Below are 24,336 nucleotides of genomic sequence, written 5' to 3'. Positions count from 1 at the left end.
TAGTTATTTTTCCTTATCCTCTCCCACCTCTCACTCTTTGCCCTCCAGTAGCCCCAGTGTGTGTTGTTCTCCTCCATGTGGACCATTTAAAAGTATAAAAAACATTTTTAGCACCTGGACCATACAACAAGTAGTCAGCTATATTTGACCAGAGGAGCTGGAGTTAGCCAACCCCCATTGGAAAATTACAATTTCTAAAGGCATTCAGCTGACATTGAACAAAAAATGGCCTTGCTTGCCTTTGTATTTTTAGTGCCTGGAGCAATCCTGGTATATGGATCTTTCTCTCTCTCTCTCTGTCTCTCTCTCTCTCTCTCCCTCTCTCCTCCCCGCCCTTACTTTTTGTATATGTCTCTCTCCCTCTCTCCCTGCCTCTCTCTCTCTTTCTCTCTCTCTCTATTTACTTGGAATAAATATACAGCTTCTAGTCTCCTTGGGAGGTTATTTCTTCCTGGTGGACTATTGGATTGGGTTTTTCTTCACTCATAGAGATTGAAAATAGCAGAAAAATAAAAATTCAAGAAAATTAAGATATTACTTTATCACTTGATACTGAAAAAGTAAATAAAATATTAGCAAATAGACACAGGTGTCTTTGCTTGACTAGAGAAATCTATGATGACTTCGTTTTTATACTTCATGGCTTGTATCTTTATGTAACACAGAAAACTACTTATTTTTATAGTATTTTCTTTGTTTAATGTTGTCCATTAAAATAAGAATAGTTCCCTTGTGGGTTGTCAGTTTCATCTTTTATCTGACCCATTGACTCTGAGAAACTGTGCCTTTCTTGATTCCAGATGAAGTCTTGCTAGTTGCATTAATGAGTTACAAATTAAGATGTTTGATATGAGCTTTTATTTCTTCTTCTAAAATTGGGTCTCTAGCTACAGTGCATTAATTTTAGAAAAATAATTTCATATTAGAGTATGATACATTTTACTGACACTAAAAATGTCATAATTGTCTCTTTTCATAGCTGTTAATCTATTTTTTGTACTCATTGATTTCTATGTAATTGTAGAGTGCTCAATGACTGTTTTATACATAAAATATAATTTTCTGTTGTTTTTCATGCTGCTGATTCTGTTGTGTGGGTGAGCACTGCAGTCCCATGATTCTGAGAAAAATAAAGCTTGGCTTTAGCACATTTTCTCTACTGCTGATTATAGCGATAATTATTCTGATGTTGCTATGGAAATGCTTTTCACAACACATTTGTAGATTGTTTCTAGTATTGGTGTTATTTTTCTTTTTTTAAAAATTAATTAATTTATTTATTTTTTATTATACTTTAAGTTCTAGGGCACATGTGCACAATGTGCATGTTTGTTATATATGTATACATGTGCCATGTTGGTGTGCTGCACCCATTAACTCGTCATTTATTTTTCTGTGTATTTATTGGTAAATAAATTTATAAACTGGTGAACTTAAATTATATTTTGTCGTCATAGAAAATCATAAAGCATTGCTGCTTAGGGATGAACACATGTACTCAGTAATTTGAATGGAAAGCCAATTCTATTGTCAGGCACTCCTTTTATTTCCCCTCATATCTAGAAATTAGTTGTATTTGCCTGATTCCACTCATAAATCAGCCGGGTTTGAAATAAATTCAGTCTCTAGACTATATAAAGTGAGTATGGATTTTTTTTTTCAGTAGAAAGCTGATACTTTATCTAATTCTATTCTGGAACTTGGAATCCTGTGTCTTTTACCTAATCATTTGGTTGAGCTTCTAAATTCCTGTTACCCATATCACTATCTGAGTTCTTGATTTCTCTCAATTGACCTGCCTGCTTCAAGATGTACCCTGAGATCCTCTGTCTACTGTTGGTGACTCCCCTAATTTTTGCTCACTTGATCAATGGCACTCTCTCATTCATTCAAGGAATACGAAATATCTGCTAAGGGGTAGGTACTATTCTAGGAACTGAAATAATAAGGTGAATAGAATAAAAAGAAACTCTCTTTCATGGAACTTACATTCTAGTAGGAGTGATTGGTGGTGATTATAAAGGTTGTGTTAGTTTGTTGAGGCTGCTACAACAAAATATCATAAACTGAGTAGCTTATAAACAACAGAAGTTTATTTCTCACAGTTCTGGAAGCTAGGAAGTCCAAAATCAAAGTGTCAGCTGATTTGGTATCTGGTGAAAGCCTAGCAGATTTTCATTCATAGGTGGTGCCTTGTGTCCTTATATGATGCAAGCAAGAAGCAGGCTCTCTCAGGACTCCTGTAACATCACTAAACCCTTCTGACATCATCTAATTACCTTCCAAATACTCCACCTCCTAATACCATCACATTAGGTGATAGAGTTCCAACATATGAATTTGGGGGGATATAAGAATTCAGTCCATCAGAAATATATAATAAATAAACTGTAATTAAATAAGTATTAAGCACTAAAGAAAAAAATAAAACAGGAAACACTGAAAGTATGAGGGAAGGCCTACCTGAGAAGGTTCCATTTGGACACAAACTCAGAAAAGGAAGTGAAGAAGGAACTATGCATATATTTGAGTAGCGGGAGGGGAGGGTGTGTTCATGTGGACCTTGCTAAGATTTGTCAGAAGGCTTTGAAAGAGACTTAAGAAAAGTGGAAGTCAATACAATGAAGAGACAACTTCTTCAAATAATTTTACTCTAAACAGAAGCATAAAATGGAGCTACCCAGGGTGTATATAGTAGGAGTAAATACCTAGTGTTAGAAAATGGAAGATGAGAATATTAGTAACATGTTTTCTTAGGATGATTGAAGTTGTGGCATGATGAGAATGGTACAGGAAAGAGAGAAAAGTAATGATGCATCAGATGCCCAATGCTGGTTTCTTGGTCTGTTTCTACATCTTACTTTTACAGTGCTGACACTTACTAAAGTGAAATATTGATTAGCCAAATTCTTGCAGGCAAAGATAATGACATGTTTCAAAGACTAAATTAAGACACAAATATTTTTATTGTATCATTGGCATGGATTTTGCAAAATTAATCCCCCTTGCCATCACCACTTTACAATTATATGAAGTTCCCACCATCTTCGTATTGGTATTATGCCACCCTATTGGTTCTAATCAAAGGCTAATTTAAATTCTCCCAGAGAATAATTCTGTCTTTTAACTTTTAAATCATACCCTCAGCTAGAAGCATAGGTAGAAATCTGTTATGAGAATTCTAATATATGAGTAACTGTATCTACCAATTAAAATAGATATTAATGATATGCAAACTAAACCTACTCAGAACCACTGGGTATTGAGGAGCTAGAGATAGATATTAAGCAAAAATGTTAAATATTTTAAAAATTTATTGCTTCTGTCTTTATAAATCAACATTAATCTAAAAAAGTCATACTTTTCTATTTCCATAATCATAAAATATGAAGATGTATTAACAAAATTATCCATTCAGCTATTTGACATCTTGTGAATAATTAAATGACCAAATGTTTGCTTTATACCAATCCTAGTGATTCTTTGATAATATAGTTTTAGAAATGGCTTCACTTAGGACTATATGTTAAAGCTTCAGAATCCCAACTAATACTGGCTTTAAACAGTAAAGAGATTTACTGGTGACTCAAGTCCAGAAATAAGACAGGTTCAGCAGTGGTGGTACAGGTCTTCAGTCATGTCATCAAAAACACAATTGATTTTGTTTCCCTGCTATCAACTTGGCTATCAGTTCATGATATTATTTCCATCCCCAAACAGGCAAAACTCAAAGCCACAGATTGCCTTGCATTAGCAATCAGTGCCACATGCATCCTTATTCTCAGCTATCAGGAAAAAGACCACTCTGTTTCTGGCATTCCAAGTAAGAGATTCACTGAAGTCACATCCCTATGCTGATGTTTGAGATTAGGGAAATAAAAAAATGCTGTCTCAAGCTAAAAGAGTTGTCTGAAGGTAGGCAATTAATTGGCTTTCCTTAAACTATCAGGGGTTCATGTAAAAGGCTAAATACCTAGTCTAATATCTAAGTACTTGGAAAGGAAAAAAAGACCCATCAATGTCCACTATTGAGACCTGAGACCTGGATTTTTAATAAGGATTTTTTGATTTTCTGATTTTACTTTTGTTTTTAACCAACGACTAGATTACTTAGACAAGAATAGTTGGAAAACATATAAGAATTTTGTTATGTATCTATATGATTCTAGCCAAAAATAAAATATGTTCTGATTACTGAATTTTATAAATGAGATATGGTTCCTGCCTTTATGGAATTTGGAGTCTCACCACACATTTAGCAACTTAAAACAGCAGGCATTATCACACAATTTCCCTGATTCAGAAATCTAGACACAATCTAGGTGAGTCTTCTGTTCAAAGTTTCAGAGGCCAGATCTGAGTTGTCACCTGGAGCTTAGAGCCCTCTTCCAAGCTCACAGGGTGGCTGCTAGAATTTAGGCCCTTTGATTGTAGTACTGAGACCCTCAGCTCTTAGGGGTCACCTACACTTTCCTTCAAGTTCAGCAGGAAAGTTTCCCTTACCTGCAGGGTGCTTCATATATTTTTCCAAAAAGACTTTTCACTTGATTTAGTCAAACTCATCTAGAATAATATTCCTTTTGATTAACCCAAAAGCAAGTGATTTGGAACCTTCAATACATATGCAAAAATCTTTGCACTTCTTCACCTTGGCTAGGAGCAAGTCACAAGTTCTGTAACACAAAAGGGTATGTATAGAAAGTGAACACTAGAGGAAAAAATACCAGTGTCTTGACCTTGTCCATAGGCTCTATCCATCACAGGAGCCAAACTAACTCTATCTAAAAGGGTAGAGAATTGTCAAGGAAGGTGTCTTCATCCATCTGGGATGTTATAACAAAATACCAAGAACAGGGTAACTTATACACAGCAGAAATTTATTTCTCACAGTTTGGATGCTTGGAAATCTAAGATCAAGACACCCTCAAATTCAGTGTCTAGTAAGGGATTGCTTTCTGGTTCACAGACAGTTGTCTTTTCGCTGTAACTTCACATGGCAGCTTTAATGGGTAAGGAGTTTCAGACCTCTTTAATAAGGGCACTAATCTCATTCATGAAGGATTTGCCCCCATCAGCTGATCATCTCACAAAGGCTTCCTTTCTTAATGCCATCACCTTGGAGACTAGCGTTTCAACATATGAATTTTAAGGGGATATATTTAGACCATTTCATTCTGCCCCTGTCCCCAAAAAAGCCATGTCCTTCTCAAATGTAAAATGCATTCATTTCTTTTCAATTGCCCCCAAAATTTTAACTTGTTCTAATATCAACTTAGAAGTCTAAAGTTCACGTCTCATCTAAATATTATCTAAATCAGATATGGGTGAGACTCAAGATATAATTCATTCCGAGGCAAATTTTTGTCCAGTTGTGAACCAGTGAAATTAAACAAGTTATGCGCTTCCAAAATATAATGGTGGGACAGGCAAGGAAAGACATTCCTTGCTCCTAGCCATAGGAAAGAAGAAATAAATGATAGGTCCTGAACAAGTCCAAAACATAAATGTTGTGGAAGAATCTTCTTTGACTCAGTTATCTGCCCTTGAAGTCCACTGGGGCAGGTGTCGTCTTCTGGACACACTGGGGTACAGGCTCCATCTTCTCAGCTTTACTGGGCAAATGGGCTTCAGGGCTCCAGGCAGCCCTGCTTGGTTTTGCTGGGTGCGGCCCACACCAGAGCTCTTCTGTGCTGGAATAGAACTCTGGTTGCTCTACCAGTCTATGGTCTTGAGGATAGAACTACCCCGATGGCTCCATTGGGCATTGACTCAATGGGGACTGTCTGAAGCGGACCCACCCTCAAGGCAGCTCTCTTCCTGGGCACTGATGTTCTTCAGCACTTACTTTCAAAACAAAGTGGTGGCAGTCACTCCCCCAGCTTTGCCGGGGGCAGCAGAAGTATCATACAATGTATAATATGTGAGTTTGGTAGTGGAAAATAAGTGAGTTTTTTTAAGGCAGATAAAGGAGGGAAGGGCATCTAGGTAACTAGATGGTCCGAAGTTCTAAAAGTTTGGTTTTATTCTAAAAATTGTTAATTTTTTATATTTTTGGAAGATATGGGGAAACTGATGTTTCACTAACCATGGTAGTAGATGTAGAAAAAGCAAGACTGTGACCAAGGTTTAGCAGCTATTGGTGGGTTAATTTGAAATTAGCAAGAGGTATGGGGTGGAAAAGTTCAGCCTAAGCTCTTGTTAAGTTAGTAGAATATTTTCATTTTCTAAGCATTCCTCACATTATGGAGGTAAGCTCTAAGTTTTTTTTGGCAACACAGTGTACAGATACCACCCCCAGGAATGAGAAGGGTAGTTCAGTGAAGATTTTATTACAGAATTCTATTATTAAAAGAAATAATATTTCCTAGGGCATGCAGATGAAAAAAAGGATGCAATATTCAATAATTAATAATAGGTCAAATGTTCAAATGACAAAAATGTGCAAAGCGAGGTGCATGCATGACCATGAATATGAGTAGCAGAAGAGGTGGACAGTAAAGAATGTTTATGTTGAAATACCTTTTTTTTTTTTAATCAGGAAGATACGTTTTGAAATGGGTCAACCATGTGAAGATTAAAACATCTCAGAGAGATAAGAATATAAGGGGTTGTCAATTCTAAGAAAGATGTAGTTTGTTCAAGTGTCCTAGGAATAAGGAACTATTTACTAACTAGAAAAATGCTAACAAACTCCTGTGCCTATTGCATGTGAAGTCTATGGTACTGTGAGAGACTGGTTAACTGTTTAGCAAAACTGTTCTTCTTCCTTGCTGGGCACTTGGGTATAACGTATATCCCATCCTCCCTTTCTGTTAGGAGCAGCCACATGACAGATTTATCACCAATGAAATAGTGGCAAGAATAGCATACATCAATTTCTGGCCTGGCCAAAAAATAATCTCATGTAATCCTCTGATAGATGAGTGTTGATCCTTTGAGCAAACTAGAAGCGACATGCTAAAGATGGTAGAACCTCCATCAGCCTGAGTCCTTGAGTAAGTGTAGGGAGAAAATTCCCCCAGTCCACTAATTAGAAAAACCTCTATTGAAATTTCAGGATTTATTTGTTACAGAAGCTACCACTACCTTAACTAATACAGAATATTGTCTCTGTGAGCGAGGATCATAGGACAGTGATGCACTCTAAATAAAGTTTTTGCAGTCAAAGCAAGCCGGAGGAAACCATTCTGTGAAGAATCAAGGTAGATAAGAGAGTTATTTGTCATGGAAAAGGGCTTCTGAGGAAAAAATTCAATGCCAGGGAAGTGATTAGGTTGAAATTCGGTGAAATGAAGCACGGAATGTTAGTAGTAGTGCTGTAATTTTATAAAGATGCATTTGCAGCAGTGTAGGATGAAATACAGCACTGAGCTAGCAGGAGCCTGATGACAGAAAGCATGTGTAATTTCTCATTCAGAAATTTTCCTATTGTGTGCTTACAGAGATGTAGTGCTGATTGATTCAACTTTTTGCATTTAAATCGCCCTGTATAAGCCCTTTTAAAACTTTATTTTTCAGAGTTAATCTTCAGAAAGAATATTCTTTTAATGTAACATATTTTTCTGATCATGTAAGACATATAGAGTTACATCCAATTTTCCATATATTGTAGTGTATCTATAAAATCCACAGTGGATGGTTAATATTTCTAAAAAGAAGGTGTTTGCACACATAGGAGAGTACCTATTTATTCCCTGGTAAGGTGTAGGCAGTGGAATCAGGAAGAAAATAATAGCCTACAATAAATTATTTTGAAGCAATTCAATAGCTAGCTTTAAATATCTTGCATAATGAACGTTTCTTGTCCAGTTTCAGATTTTTTATATTCTTTCTTCTTTCACATCTATAGATTTAATACTTTCAAAAAGCTATTATGGAACAAGTATATGCACAATGCCATATTTCAAATATTTTATTTGATTCATCTTTATTCCCATAGGTAAATGCATTTTATTATCATATTTGGTTGGATAAAGAATAATTGCAAAAATTAACCCTTGCTGCTGTCTTTATGTAACAATCTACAATGTAAACTTTGTAATACAAAATTCAGCAGTCTTGGATGCAATTTAGTTTCATAATACAAGATCACTGATTTTTATGAAAAAATGTGCAATGATTTTTTTTTTTTGAGATGGAGTCTCACTCTGTTGCCCAGGCTGGAGTGCAGTGGCGCAATCTCGGTTCACTGCAAGCTTCGCCTCCCGGGTTCACGCCATCCTCCTGCCTCAGCCTCCTGAGTAGCTGGGACTACAGGTGCCCACCACCACGCCTGGCTATTATTTATGTATTTATTTATGTTTGTATTTTTAGTAGAGATCCTTGTTAACCAGGATGGTCTCGATCTCCTGATCTCGTGATCCACCCACCTCAGCCTCCCAAAGAGCTGGGCAATGATTTTAACAACAGGCTATGAACATTTCAAACTCTGTTCCTTTGGATGACATTACTTTTCAAAATTGTTCTCAAATAAGAAAATGTTATTATATTGCACTTACTGCATGTGTACACTGTACTTACCACTGTTGATGATACATTGCAGATGAATCTTTTCCAAAGAATAAGTGTTTAGTAAATATCAGAATAAACCATCACCAGCTCAATTAGATGATAAATACGCTCACCGCAGTTACTATTTTAAACGGCTTTTGTGAGGGGCTGTTATTGAGGGAATGCAGAAGACTCGAAACTCACCTTGATCTTTTGCTAGTGAACATTAGACCACACATTTTTTTTCTCATGACTCCTGAAATTTCTAGAAACAGTCTAGAATATGTTGTATTCCATTGACTATAATCATTGAGTTACAGTCTAGTAATTCTTTTGTGAATATTTAGGACCTCACTTTTGTAAAAACATGGCATAATTTTTGGATTTATATGATTCCCTAGCACTATATACAAAATAGGGCAACATATAAATAGAGAAACATTTCTGCTATTATATTTTAAAATGTTTATATCATGTGACACCTCCCTTCCCCACCCCCCTAAAAAAATCTGCTATAATGATTTCCCATTGCAGTTCTAATGGGAACAAACCCTCTCACTGGGCTACCAGGCACTGCATGGTATAAATCCTGCCTACTTTCTCTCTCCTCTTGACACATGCACTGTCACTGATTCTATGTTCAGCACCCTGGCTCCTAGAATACAGCAGCAGAAATGTGTGGGGATGCTCTCAGGAAGGGTGGTCACTACCTCCTGACCCTCTTCTTCTCAGCTGTTCTCTTAACTGACTACTTCCTATCCTTCAGATCTCAGTCACCTTGTCTGTCTTGTTATGTACTATTCTGCTAGACCTGTCAAAGCACCTGGCATGTAGTAGATGACAAGTAATATTTGCCAAAAGAAGAAACGAAGAAGAAAAGAAGAAAGAATCAAAGTGGAAGATGGAAAGAACAAGTGTTTATTGCATACTTTGTGAGTCACAAGTACAGTAGTCCTCACTTATTCATGGTTTCACTTTCAGTTCAGTATTGTGGTTTCGGTTACCTAAGGTCAGTTGTATGGCTCAAAAATATTAAATGGAAAATTACAGAAATAAACAGTTTATAAGTTTTAAATTGCTACCCACCATTCAGGGTAGTGTGATGAAATCTCACGCCAACCCGCTTCATTCTGCCCGGGACGTGAATCCTCCCTATGTCCAGCATATCCATGCTGTCTACACTACCTGAGTGTTAGGCATCAACATCATCTACTCCTGACATCCAGTCATGAACATCGTGATAGATCAGTCATCCAGAATCACCTAAAGCAGATGAGCCTTCTTCTGACATATTGTCAGAAGGTCCAAGTAACCCAGTGTTAAATGCCTACCACATCTTTCACCTCACTCCATCTTGTCACATAGACATTATATCATCTCACATCATCACAAGGAGAAGGGTGAAGACAGTGCAATAAGATAATTCTTGAGAGAGAGACCACATCCACATAACTTTTATTATAGTATGTTGTTATAATTGTCCTACTTTATTTTTGTTAATAAAATAGTAGGAGTATTTTAGACACAGTAGGAGTACTGTGTCTAATTTATAAATTAAATTTTATTACATATTAAACTTTATTACGTGTACATATAGACAGGAAAAAACATATATAAAATTTGATACTATCTGTTTTCAGACATTGACTGGAGATCTTGGAATGTATTCATTCCTCCATGGATAACAGGGGACTGTATATAAACTCAGAAAATTCCATTTTAAAATTAATCCTTCATCATTATTGTAAGTTCTAAATAGCAATTTGTGTTGTTTGCTTCTATAGCTAAATGCTGTGAAGGCTTTAGGAGCATGTTAGTTACATAAGGTCTTGAGACATTTCTTTAAGTACATGATTCCATGTCATTTGATATATTGTAGGTCACCTAATAGTTCATTATAGTAATGGAAGCAACATCACCATAAACATTTGAAGTTACAGACATGCAACTGTACCTCTATAGGCTCTCCTTTTGCATGGTTATGTAATGTAGGTCTCTCTATAATTAGATAATCAGTTTAAATAGTTTTTACTAATATAATTTTCTCCTCCATTTCCTATTAATAGCTTGTCATGGTTGATTTACCTGATGTAATTAATCATTTGGGAATTACATTGTGACTGCTGAAATGCAGCATTAAAATTAGTCTTTAAGTATTTTCAAGTCTTAATATCCTTCCTTAAAGAAAGATTGAGGAGAATAGAATCAATTTGAAGATAATCAGTTCCAGCACAATATTAATATAACCTGTAGTTATTTTAATGGACCAATGTAAGAGTTTATTCAATTAGTTATCTCATATATTTTTAATCTTTGAGAATTATATTGTTACTTTAATTGAGGTAATTTCCATTTAAAAGGTAGGAAATTTAGGAGGAAAAGTTTTTAGAAATGGAAGGAAGTTTCAAAGTATGATATATGACAAAATGAATAGAATACATTTGTTTTGTTTATTTTGTATATTACTGGCTTTACACAATTGATTTTTCATTCTACCTTTAATGAGTAGATCAAATAGACTTTAAAGGTTCGTTTTATCTCAGGATTTATTCTATATAACTCATTTATTCAGTAAGATATTTAAGCAGCTTTAACCTGACAGACAATATTCTAGTTAACCTAAAATATTATTATGTCATTAATTTACTCAGTAACTATTTATTGAGCTCTTATTACATACTAACCACAATTTCACCATCTGAGAAAACAGCAATAAACAAAAGAGTCTTTGCCCTCATGGAAATTATGGCCAAGTAGGAAAAGAGGCAACTATTAATAGATAGATAGATAGATAGATAGATAGATAGATAGATAGATAGATAGAAAAAATGATAAGGCAGGGAAAGTTTGTAGGGAGTTCTGGGGAAGAGAAAGAGATGCTTAGAAAGGTGAAGGTGTCAGTAAGAAAGTGCTTACCATGGCCGGTCGCAGTGGCTCACGCCTGTAATCCCAGCACTTTGGGAGGCGGAGGCGGGTGGATCACGAGGTCAGGAGATCGAGACCATCCTGGCTAACACAGTGAACCCTCGTCTCTACTAAAAATACAAAAAACTAGCCGGGCGCGGTGGCGGGCGCCTGTAGTCCCAGCTACTCGGGAGGCTGAGGCAGGAGAATGGCGGGAACCCGGGAGGCGGAGCTTGCAGTGAGCCGAGATCGCACCACTGCCCTCCAGCCTGGGCAACAGAGTGAGACTCCGTCTCAAAAAAAAAAGGAAGAAAGAAAGAAAAAGAAAGTGCTTACCGTGATGGGTTGTACTATCTAAGATGAATAGCTAGGGATGTGAGAACATGAGAAAGCATGGAGGAGTGGTCTGCAGTGGATTTGGTTCTCCTAGCTTTGAAGAATTACTGAATCTTAGCTATTTGAGGAGTAAAAGTATTAGAAATAGAGAAAATTAGTAGATAGAGAATGAGATGTTTAAGGTTGAGATTATGGAATTGGGGTGTACTTATTGTTATTAGCAGGACATAGATATGACCTTGAAAGTAGATGGCTGAGACATGATTGAGGATGAAGTTATTGTAAAAGAGATGGTCAATATCCTTCCATGTTGGTATTGGATCATCAAGAATTTTGACTGGAATAGTGAAATTGGCCATGGTCCAGGTGTTAAAATCTTTAAGGAAGTAACTCTGGGGCATTTGTAAATTATTGCAACAAGGAAAGGTAGCAGGTAGTGTCACCTGAGAGAAGCAGCCTCAAAACTAGGTTTTCAGGAAAGAGAAAGGCTAATAGCTTATATGTGGTTATGAAGAGTAAGAATTCCTAAAGTCGAGCCTGCATCAGGTGCCTAAGAGAGTTTCATAACTAACCAATGTTTCTGTGTTATTTGGTGGGTATAGTGGCTTGGTGCTCAACACCATACCAATCTCCTTTTAATGGTCCTTGAAGAATTGCAGAATATAGAAAGCTACAATCTACATCTTCAAGATTCTCTTGCAACTAGAGTTCTCAATGTGATTGAGGTTCAGTCAATCATAAGTCTTCTCGGAAAGCCGAATTTCAGTGGCTCCTGCTCTGTCTACCTATAAGCACAGTCAAAGGCATGTGGAGTTTTTCTTGGCAGCATTAGCTGAGGCCTCAGCACCTGATCAGCAACTCTGAGGATCTTGAAAAGTGTGTGGAATGCTTTTCACTGGTGCAGGCTGTAGAAGCCATGTTGGGTTTCTGGAGCTGCTACGGCTACATATCCTTCCTCATCGTGGCAGTAGTGGTGGAGAACTGAAGCTGGTTACTTCCTAACTGTGGAAGAGACAGTAATTCTCCTGGATCCTTGTTCTGCCGGGTAGCTTTAGGATTAGTTACTAAATGTTTGGCTTAAAGTCTATTTTGTCATCTCTACCAGTGATGCGGTAAGACATTTAACATGCTGTGACAGATTTCCCCCTAGTTTGAGTGGATTCTGTTCTCTTTTACTAGAACTAGAACTCTGAACAATGCAAAACAGACACAAAAAAAGCTATAATGTGGAGTTAAGGGAAAATGATGCATATTTTATTTTACTTCTCTTTTAATCATGATGCCTTCTCTCGTTCTGTAGGATGCAAGAGCAATTCATTAAACATATTTTCCTCTTGGTTTCATGCCTAACATTATCAACATCTTTCATGAACCGTCTAGTTTCCTGGGGTACTTTACTAAGTGATATGACAAGTTATCTATGTGTTTCTGGTTCAGATATTTCATTAGTTAACCTTCCAAAAAAGTTAACATAATAGTGGGCACATTTAAAAAAACATAATAAAACAACTTTATTAGATGGCTGAGGCTGCCATAAGAAAGTACCACAAACTGGGTGGCTTACACAACAGAAATGTGTTATCTCACAGTCTGGATGCTAAAAGTCTAAAATCAAGGTGTTTGCAGGGTTGATTCCTGCTTAAGGCTGTATGGGAGAATCTGGTCCATTCTTTGAACTTTTGATTGCCTCAGATTCCTTGGCTTGTAGATGACCTCTCCCTGTGTCTTCACATTGTCTTTCTGTGTATGTGTCTGTCTCTGTCCAAATCTCTAGTGCTTATAAGGACACAGTCATTTTGGGTTAAGACCCAACCAAATGACTTCATCTTAACTTCTGCAAAAACCCTATTTCCAGAAAGGTTCAAACTTACAAGTACAATGGTTAGGACTTTGACATATTTGGGAGAGGACACCAACCCATAACAACAAAGTCAAATTTTATTTTATAAATCAAATTATAATTGGAAATGCTGGTAACTGAAAGCTAAGTGGATAGAAGAGCTGACAAATGAAGACAGGAACATTATATATTACATCTGATTTAATCTCAACAAGAATTCTTTCAGGAAGTATTATCCTCCTCTTACAAATAAGTAGAATCTATCTCTTGGTAGTTACATAACTTGGCCAACTTTAAACAAGCATAAAGACAGTACTTGAAGTTTGAAATGGTAAAACTAATCTATCTGAAACAAATCCAAAATACGTTTTTCCACTCTTCTACTCTTTTCCAAATAGAAAAGCTATATAAGAATTATAAATCTGGAGAGCATCTTTTCCTTAATTCCCATAACTCATGTGGAAAAAAACATAATATCTTTAAAACTATTTAAGCCATAAGATACGAAAAAAAAAAAAAATTGGCATGCTGGGAGTTTAAGGTCTTTCCAAGTATAAGATGTGCCGGTATAGTGGAAATTCAAGAAAGAGTTTTGGTAAGAGATGATCAAATGTGAGGAAGGAGAGAAAAGAGTGAGGCTCTAGAAATCTATTTGGGGTAGAATTTTTAGGCTTTGCTGATATATTGGATGTACTCATGAGAAAAATGAATATAGAATGACTCCCAGATTTCTGATTTGAAAATAGAATTGTTAAATAATCCAGTGTTTATCAAATAATATTCAAAAAGAGAAAATGTGGGGAAGGTAAGTTTTGAAGACATTGAACTTGAGTTGACTTTAAAATATCCAGAGGACACTCATTGAGAAGGTGTACTATAAGCATCTAAGGTGATGAATAAAGCAGGTGATAGTCTTCAGTAGCCTAGACTGGCCATCAGAGTAGTTGAAGAGCAGCTAAATCCAAACCCAAGTCAGAAAGAGAAATTGATGATAAAGCTAAAATAATGATAGCAAAATCTTTAGAATTGTTGCTATTTATACTTTTATTAATATGTGTAAACACAGCATATTTATCAATATAAATAATATGCATTTAGATTTGTATGTTATTTGCATTTATCAGAGTGTGTTTATATCTATGTTGGGTAATCTTCAAGATTTCTGAAGCACAGCAAGCTTTTTATCCTACAGGAAGGGTTTCTTTTGATTTACTCATTGGTACATGTAGCTGGTAGGAAAGAGAGGGGTAACCTTGTACCCCTCATTACTTGACTTAGCATTAACTACTTCAGCACTTCGGTCAAATACTGTTCATTACAAAGTATAATTTTAATTGGCACTTTGTTTTTTTATTATGATGATTTTATATATCTTCATTTCTCAGTATAAAATTACCAAAGCAAACCAGTGATATAAAATTCATGGCAATGCCAGTAATAGAAACACATACTTTCTCTCTCATTAAATTTATTTTAGCTGTATGTGATCTTGCAGATTGAATATAATAGCAGAAAACAACACTTAAGGAATGCAGAAAAGTGGGTAGGAAGAAAGTCTCTAAGAATTCACCAGAGATTCTTCTCTATAATAAAAGCATAAGTGACAGCTTAAATGATAAAATGTCATAGAATAATAAATGAGTTAATTTGTTTCTACCAATCTTTTATCAAGGAAAACATAGTGAATTTAAACAAGGAATAAATGTAGGCCATGCAGGATAATTTATCACATTTATTTTTTAAAAACAGATATCAACTTTATCATTGTATAAAAGTAATTATTTTGAATGGTCATATGTGTCAAAAAAAGTATCATTTAGTTGTATCAGAATTGTATGATTTAAGAATACCAAATTTCCTTAAAGTGTTTTATTTCTAATTTCAGCCTTAGTAAATGAGTTCACTTGCATGTGGATACATTTTAAGACAGTACATACCTCCAAAAATGTCCTAAAGTTATGTGTATGAAAATCCTAATTTTAAATTAACCACTTCTAGAAGTGTCACAATAAAATAACTTAACTTCCAATTAATTCATTTGCTCATATGATTACAAAGAAAAGTTACAGGTGTTGTCATTATTTAGCAACTTAATATGTGAATTGTACTATGATAGAATGTAGCAGTGAAGACATTAATTCTGAATTTTACTTATTACTTAAATTAGTTTTCTTTTAAAATAAAAGAAAGATAAGGTGTTTTAAATGCTACCATCAGTAGACGTTCACATGTGGATAAGGTTAATAGGAGAGAGGACATTTTCTGAGCATTTCTGCTCATTGCGCCGACCCTATATACTGTATTTGTTCAGGGGAGGAATCTTGACTGGGATAGAAGAGGACAGAACCAATGAATAAATTTTAATTAAATTCTGGAAGTTCTATTGAGGCAGACATAAAAGATTTTTTGTCTGTCGCCACAATTCCAAATCAATCTGCTCATGTAATATTAATTCAAGAAATAATCATATGGGTAAATAAGAAGATAAAAAACAAATACTTGAATATGACTTTGTGGTTGGTTTGCTTGTTCATTTTTGTAGAGCAATGAGGTTTAATTCTGTCACTGAGGGGAAAATCATATATAAAGCAGGCTGCTAATTTATTGCCATTTAAATGTCATAGATGACAAGTAAATCTGGATTCATTTCATAATTTGCTCATGGAAAATATAGAGAAAACATTCTTATGACACTAATCTTCAGAGAAAGGTTACCCACCAATGTATGCCTGATTGTTCTACCTTTATTATATATTGTTGATCAATTTCAAGTGGCATAGATTTTTTTAACTACATAAAATCATTTTAAAAAATAAAAGTAAACTGTTGCACAAATATTAATTTCTTAGTATGGTGAACATACTATAAGATGTCATTGTTAGAGGAAAGAGGATGAAAGTTATATGTGAACTCTGTGTACTATCTTTATAACTCTTCTATGAATCTAAACTTCTTTCAAAATGAAAAGTTAACCACTGGTTTGGTAGGAACTTAGATTGGTTCCATATCTTTGCAATTGCAAATTTTGCTGCTATAAACTTGCAGGTCCATGTTTCTTTTTAGTATAATGACTTCCTTTCCTTTGGGTAGATTCCCAGTAGTGGGATTGCTGGATCAAATGCTAGTTCCACTTATAGTTTTCTATGGAATCTCCATATTGTTTTCCATAGTGGTTGTACTAATTTGCATTCCCACCAGCAGTGTAAAAATGTTCCCTTTTCACCACATCCATGCCAACATATAATGTTTTTTGACTTTTGAATTATGGACATCCCTGCAAGAATAAGTTGGTATCTCACTGTGGTTTAATTTTGTGTTTCCCTAATAATTAGTGATGTTGAGCATTTTTCCATGTTTGTTGGTCATTTGTATATCTTCTATTGAGAATTGTCTATTCATGTCCTTTGCCCACTTTTTGATGGGATTATTATTTTTTTCTTGCTGATTTGGTTGAGTTCTGTGTTGATTCTAGATATTATTCCTTTATCAGATGCATAGTTTGTAAATATTTTCTCCCACCCTGCGGGTTGTCTATTTACTCTGCTGATTATTTCTTTTGCTGTTCAGAAGCTTTTTAGTTAACACCATGGAATACTACTCAGGCATAAAAAGGAACAAAATAATGTATTTTGCCACAATTTGGGTGAAACTGAAGGTGATTATTCTAAGTGAAGTAAAGCAGGAATGGAAAACCAAATATCATATTTTGTTGTCATTTATTTATAAGTGGAAGCTAAGCTCTGAGGATGTAAAAGCATAAGAATGAGGTAATGAACTTTTGGGACTTGTGGGGAAGAATGGGAGGGGAGTGAGGGATAAAAGACTACATATTGAGTATACAGTACATTGCTCGAATGACAGGTGCACCAAAATCTCAGAAATCACCACCAAAGAACTCGTCCATGTTATCAAAAACCACCTGAACCCCAAATATTTTGAAGTAAAAATAAACAATTAAAAAGTTTAAAAATTAAACATTTTTGAGAAAAGCTAAAATTATTTTTTAAGTGCAATAAAAACTAATGGGTTAATTTTAAAGGAAGATTATAATTTAGATTAAAGAAAAATTCTATTTTAAGCTGGGTCCAGCATCACAAAGTTTAGAACGTAGAATGCTCAGAGAATGTAAGTAATTTGTTTTGGCTGCCGGTACATAAGAGATAGCAGTGGGAGATGGGAAGGGAGAGGCAGAGGCTGACCAGAACATCAGGTATGTTTTATGTCAGCATGAGGTGTTTAGATTTTGTAATGAAGACATTGGGGAGCCGTTAAGGGATTTTTAAGTAAGGGATGATAAGAGAGCATCTACTAAGTATTAGACACATTGTTAGCTAACATGCTGACATTGGTGGACACGACAGAAAAAAAGCTTAAAAGCAGGCAGGAAAAAAAAAAAATCACACAGTGCATCTCAATAGGCCTTGAGAGATTCTGTTTACTGGAGTAACTGCACCTCCAATTTATTTAGTGCTATGTGTTTATATGCTAAATACTTTTCATGCCTTGTGTCACATAAACTGCACAAGAAACCTAAAAAGTTGTTGTTAGGGTATTATCTTTTTGTTTTTTTTTTTTTCAAATTAACAAACAGAAACATTCTACTGCCCAATTTTGCAAAACTAAGAAAGGACTGTTTCTTTGAATATACACTGTCTGCTTCCTGTAGAAATGTTTGGTCTATTCAGTTAGCCAATCAGCTCAGGACTTGGAAATGTTGGGTTCTTAAAGGATTGCTTACCAGGTGTATATTGAATATATATGAATGAAAGTATATATATTCATTCATCATTTAACTTTATTTTTTGCACTGAGCGTTGATTATGTTCCGTATACTGATGTAGATGCTGAAAGTATGAAAGTAAACAGCAGGGTTTTTTGTTTTTCCCCTCACAGAACCTACAATATAGAGGAAATAGCTTGATGCAACTTTGGATGTATTTTTATGTATCTGAAATCTAGTGGTACATATAATCTTGTACAGTATTTTTTAAAAATGTACTATTATTTGAAATATTTTCCTATGTTATCTAAATTTGCATGATTATAAATTGCATTTTAATCAATTTTAACTGTGGATATTATTGTTCATAAATTTTGATCTTCATTTCTAATTATTTTCTTATAATGCTTTCCTTGAAGAGGCATTCTCTTAACAAATAATTTTCCAAAAGTTTATACTAATTGACACTCCCACCACAAAATGTCTGATAGCAGTGGTGAGAGGTTTCTTTTTTCCTTTTTATATGCTTTTTCAAATGTAAATGATGTCTCTTGACATTATTTGAAAATGCCTAGATATGGGTCAAAAATGGTCACAAAATTGACCCGATATTTTTCAGAATCGTCTCTATATGTGCTAGGGAGTTTTCAACTTTCATTGCTTTGCTTGAAAATTAACAGATTTTTTTATTGTATATCTTGCAATGAAAATCTTATTGAACATGGCTTTCCTTTTCCTAGTAAATTATTGTTGTGGATGTAACTTCGCCACATCTACCCGGCTGCCATTTGAAGATTAAGGAAAGAATAAAGATGAAAAACAAGGAAAACTATAAAGAAAACTAATTAGAATGTTTTCTAATTAGCTGCACATCAGCCTCCCTGGTTGATTCTGAGTTTAATGTTTCATGTGGGTGAACATGATTTCAGACATGGCCTTATTTTTATGCTTCTTAATCATGAATATTTTGTTTGTAATAACAATTTCTTTGAAGATTTTTTCTTTTATGACTATGCAAAATTAGTATATCATTATATTAATTTTTAAAAAAACAATTAAGAGTGAGAATTCTTCCCCCCACAAATCAGAAATTCCACAGATTATTCTTAACTCAGGGTTATCATCTATTTAAATCCCTGCTATGTTTGCCACACACATTTGTGACTTTTCTGGGTTTTTTTTTTTTTTTTGAGACAGAATCTCGCTCTGTCGCCCAGGATCTCAGCTTACTGCAAGCTCCGCCTCCCGGGTTCACGCCATTCTCCTGCCTCAGCCTCCCGAGTAGCTGGGACTACAGGCACCCGCTACCTCCCCTGGCTAGTTTTTTGTATATTTTAGTAGAGACGGGGTTTCACCATGTTAGCCAGGATGGTCTTGATCTCCTGACCTCGTGATCCGCCCGTCTCGGCCTCCCGAAGTGCTGGGATTACATGCTTGAGCTACCGCGCCCGGCCACATTTGTGACTTTTCCTATCTCCTTTGTTGTTGCTAAAATTGGTACAATCATAAAACTTATCTCATGATGTTGTCTTTAGAATTAAAGAAATAAAATCTGTAAAGAGCTTTGAACAGTGTCTCATACCTAAGTAAATAATAAATTCTAGATATATTATATATACCTGTTTTAAAATTTATTTCAGCTTTTTAGTCTACTGCTAAAGATTGTACAATTACCAGATTCAAATGTAGAACAAGTTTGAGTTTGTATGTGATTAATTGGAAAAATTAATATGAGACAAGTTTGGCAAAGTTCCAATTACAGGAGCTCATGAGAAATGAATGGTTTCTGTGGGAAGTGTACAGACACATATACAGGCACACACACACACATTTGTATGCATCTGCCTGCCTCATCTGTTTATTTGTATATATGTTATTAAGGAAATATCTATATAATAGCTGCTTGGAAAAATGTTAACATAATATATATATGTGTGTGTGTGTGTGTGTGTATATATATATATATAAATAGCTGTTTGGAAAATATTAAATTTTTGAATTCTAAAATACAATTGACATTTTGAATATGTGTAAAGATAACTTTTGGAACCTGCCAACTGAAGAAACCAAAATATGAGGCATAGGAAATTAAGTAATTGGAATGGTAAGGTTGCTTTGATCTTTGGTATGTGTTCGTTTCTTCTCTCCTCTTCTAAATTCCAGTCACCTTTAACATCTAAAAGACAGCATAGAATGGTTCTGAACTTGCAAAACCGTTCACTTTTTACTTCTAATGAAGTAAAAAGGTTGAGTTCTCACCAAAATGATGTTGAGTCCTTTGTATTCAGGGAAAACGGAGAATATTTTCTTTAAAGATGGCATCTAACTTCCTTTCTTGTTCAAGCTAGATTCCCAGAATTTCAACCTGTTCTAGGTCTGCAGAAACCATATGTCGTTGTAGAAGTGAGTAGAGGTGATCCACAACTTTGAGATGGGGACAGAGAGAAGCTGCACTGAGTCTCGTTTCAGAGGAGTTTATATAATTTTGAATCCACAGAGGAAGTCAGGAATCAAGGGAAAAAAAAAAAAAAGGTTAGGTGGAGTGACCTAGTTCAGAAAGCAAAACCTCGAAGTATTTCCTGAAGCAAGAAAATATGAGTGAAGAAGACAGAGCTGTCAAGGCCACTAAGGCCCCTAAGCTCCTTGGGACAGAGAAAAGACCCTATATAAATGCCTGCAAATAAAAGCTTGTTCACTTGGGCTCTATACCTGGTATTTCACCCTGGTCTCAACTTTTAGACCAAAAGTTGGAGGAGGATGAAATAGGAATCCTTCAATAATAAAATTTGAAACTCTTTTATGATCAAGATGATGGCTAAAATGGCAAACCTTCTTTCTCTTACCATTTTCTAATTTCTGTATAATATTTGGAAGCCACTGAGAAGGGGCACAATCTAGAGTTTCGCCATCTACACATCTAAACATCTCACTGATAATAATTGGACAAAAGGTTCTGCTTTGGTTTGGATCCCAATGAAGTAATGTTATTTCTATTCTTTAAAGTACCTGTGAAAGTAAACTCTTCCTATTTATAATTCTTTAAGTTTTACAAAGCTTTTTGTGTGTGTGTGTGTGTTTTTGTTTGTTTGTTTGTTTTTTTGTTTGTTTTTGAGACAGAGTTTTGCTCTTGTTGCCCAGGCTGGAGTGCAATGGCATGATCTCAGTTCACCACAACTTCCGCCTCCTGGGTTCAAGTGATTCTCTTGCCTCAGCCTCCCAAGTAGCTGGGATTACAAGCATGTGTCACCACACCCGGCTAATTTTGTATTTTTAGTGGAAATAGTGTTTTTCCATGTTGGTCGGGCTGGTCTCGACCTCCTGACCTCAGGTGATCCGCCCACCTCAGCCTCCCAAAGTGCTGGGATTACAGGCGTGAGCCACTGTGCCCAGCCCCAAAAAGCTCTTACCATAAATATTATCTCATTTGATCCTTGCAGATAACACACGAGGGAAATAGTATTTGTTCTATAAATTTATTTCAGAGATGAAGAAGCATACATATATTTATATATTACATACATATATAAAGTTAATGCCCCATCCTGAAGTTTAATACAGTGTGACTATTAGAATCCAGATCTAAGGAACTTAGCACTTATTTATGTCAGAAGTAGTAGACACTCTTTGGTATTATTATTTTAAAAAAAATATCTAATACTAAGAAAACAAATAGCACATGAATTGAAATGTAGAAACCTTTGGTTATGTGATAAGGTTTCAGATTCAATGGTAGATGTTTTCTGCTCTAGTGCCCAGACCTACCAGTCTATGTGAGGATGAACAGGTCCCTCCAGTTTCTCATAAATTTTTCTCCATCTAAAACTGATTACTCTTTGGATTTTGAACAAAGGAGAGACAAATGTGTTTTATGTTTTAAAAGGACTCCTCTAGCTAGTATGCCTAGCGTAGACTAAAGGAGACAAGGACAGAAGCAAAGATCAGTTAGGAGGTTGCTACAGTAATTGAGAGGAAAGATAAGGATGACTCAGACCAGCATGGTTGCTAGTGGTTATATGCTGGATATGTTTTCAAAACTAAATGCCACAAAATTTTCTAATAAACTGAATAAAAAAGAAAAGGAGGAGCTAATTGAGATTTCAAGTTTTGGGTCTTGATAGTATCTACAGAGCTTGGATGGAGTATTGGATACAAAAAGTTACTTCAGAGGTACATAAAAAACTCAATTAAAAGCAATTTCCCGTACATTTTTATAAGAATTGTAGTCTGGGTTTTAGTTGTATCTATACAATTTCAAGCTCATAAGATATAGACTGAAAAAAAAATACTGCTTTATCATGTAAGAAATGAGAGATTTTATTTATAAAACCCAAAATAAAAGAATTAATAATGATAAATATGCAGTTTCCATTTAGATATAATAAAACAACTGAAGTATAAAACACCTAAGCAGATTTGTTTGAAAAGAAAATAAATATGAACCAATGATAGCCTATGTTAAAAATATAATATAGTCTTAGGCTTATCTATGACTGGAAGTCTATTGTCTAGATAAGCATTTCTGTCAGCCAGCATTGCTCATCGGAACCACAGAAAAAAATAATACTATTAGAATAACTATTTTCTCAATTCTCCTAAGATAGTACATAACTATCACCATTCTGGATATATATGAGATAAGTTAATTAGTATATAATTGGATGCTTTAAGGCATTAGGACTTATTCTCTTGTGTAACCATGTTTAAGAAGTGCTGGTATAGATCAGGGCCACATCTGGCCTGCCGCCTGTTTTTGTAAATAAAGTTTTACTGGAACACAACCATGCCTGCTGTTTACATATTATCTGTGTTGTTTTTGTGCTATAACATAAGAGTTGAGTGGCAGGAAAGAAACCATATAGTCAGAAAAGCCTAAATTATTTACTATCTGGCCTTTTGCAGAAATAAAGGTTTCCAAATGATTGGCTGAATCAATAAAGATAATTTGCCTACCGTAGACCATCCTGATTATATAATACCTAGAATATTCTGTCACATTTTCTGCAAAAGATCTTGATAAAAAGTAATTTCAAGAAAAAGATAAACAAAACAGTATAGGAATCGGAAACTTAATATATGTGTTTAATTCAATTCATCAAAAATTATTTGTATCCTTTGTATATATCAAACGCTGTATTTGGTTTGGGGTAAAGAAAGAATGAGCAAATATCATGTGTTCAGTGAATTTATATTCTAATAGGGAAAATACACATACATAAATGTAATGCTGTGTGGCAATGTTAAGTTAGAATTATGTACAAAGTGCTATCTAAACATAAGTTAATTTTGGTGATGGAAGATTGGGAAACATTTCATGCAGAGTGTAAGTTTGACCTGCACTTTTAAAGAAAACTTTGGAAAATTTTCAGGCAGACAAGAAAGAAAAGAAGTATTCTAATGGAATGATATGCATAAGCAAATAATACAAGTTATAGTTGAGGTCTTTGTAGAAAGGTGAGTAAAAAATATTTTATAAGCCCAATGTAACTTTGCATATAACTTCTGACATCCTCATTCTGGTTCCTTCCACCAGTATGGAAATATTTTCATGATACAGCAGCTGCTAAATGACTTATTGGTACTTAATCCTTACTGTACATCAGGAATGTGAGAAAATGGAGGCAACCCTGTCGGGTGCTCTGTGCTTCAGCCCGTCTATGATCTTCTTTTGGTCTTATTCCCTACCACTAGAACAGATGTTCCTGAGATCAGGAGTCTAGACCCAGTTCAGTATCCCATTACCTCTTCTACACCATCTCCATGTACCAGGAACCCTGAAAATCCCTAATCCAATGCTCTGAGCCTATTTCCAAGGACTGAATGGGCCTCCTGCTTTGTCTGCAAACCTCATCTCTGACATGTGTATCCTTAGGACCATAGAGCCAAAAGGAGACTGCTTATGGTTGAGAAGCTGGTACATGTGGGTCAGGGCATACATATGTATGAGAGGGACCTCACTGTGTGGAACAGAGGTGGAGGAAAAAGAAGAGGGGCAGCACTGAGCCTCCACTTGCACTTTTGTGGTAGACCTTCTAAATGCCATGGACAA

At 35.3% G+C, this 24,336-nt stretch overlaps 1 protein-coding gene across 2 annotated transcripts in view; it reads left to right on the top strand.

Moving 5' to 3' along the window:
- Positions 1-24,336, top strand: part of PPFIA2 (protein tyrosine phosphatase, receptor type, f polypeptide (PTPRF), interacting protein (liprin), alpha 2) — a 542,959-nt gene that overhangs the window by 257,567 nt on the left and 261,056 nt on the right. For both annotated transcript variants that reach the window (XM_011994387.1, XM_011994388.1), the window contains exon 5: positions 23,346-23,367. In XM_011994387.1, the coding sequence (XP_011849777.1) occupies positions 23,346-23,367 (22 nt within the window). The remainder of the gene's footprint in view (positions 1-23,345; positions 23,368-24,336) is intronic.

Source organism: Mandrillus leucophaeus, unplaced genomic scaffold (assembly GCF_000951045.1).
Source record: "Mandrillus leucophaeus isolate KB7577 unplaced genomic scaffold, Mleu.le_1.0 Scaffold455, whole genome shotgun sequence".
NCBI classification, from domain to species: domain Eukaryota; kingdom Metazoa; phylum Chordata; class Mammalia; order Primates; family Cercopithecidae; genus Mandrillus; species Mandrillus leucophaeus.
Note: the sequence above shows the minus strand (reverse complement) of the source record. Positions and strands in the feature narration are given on the sequence as shown.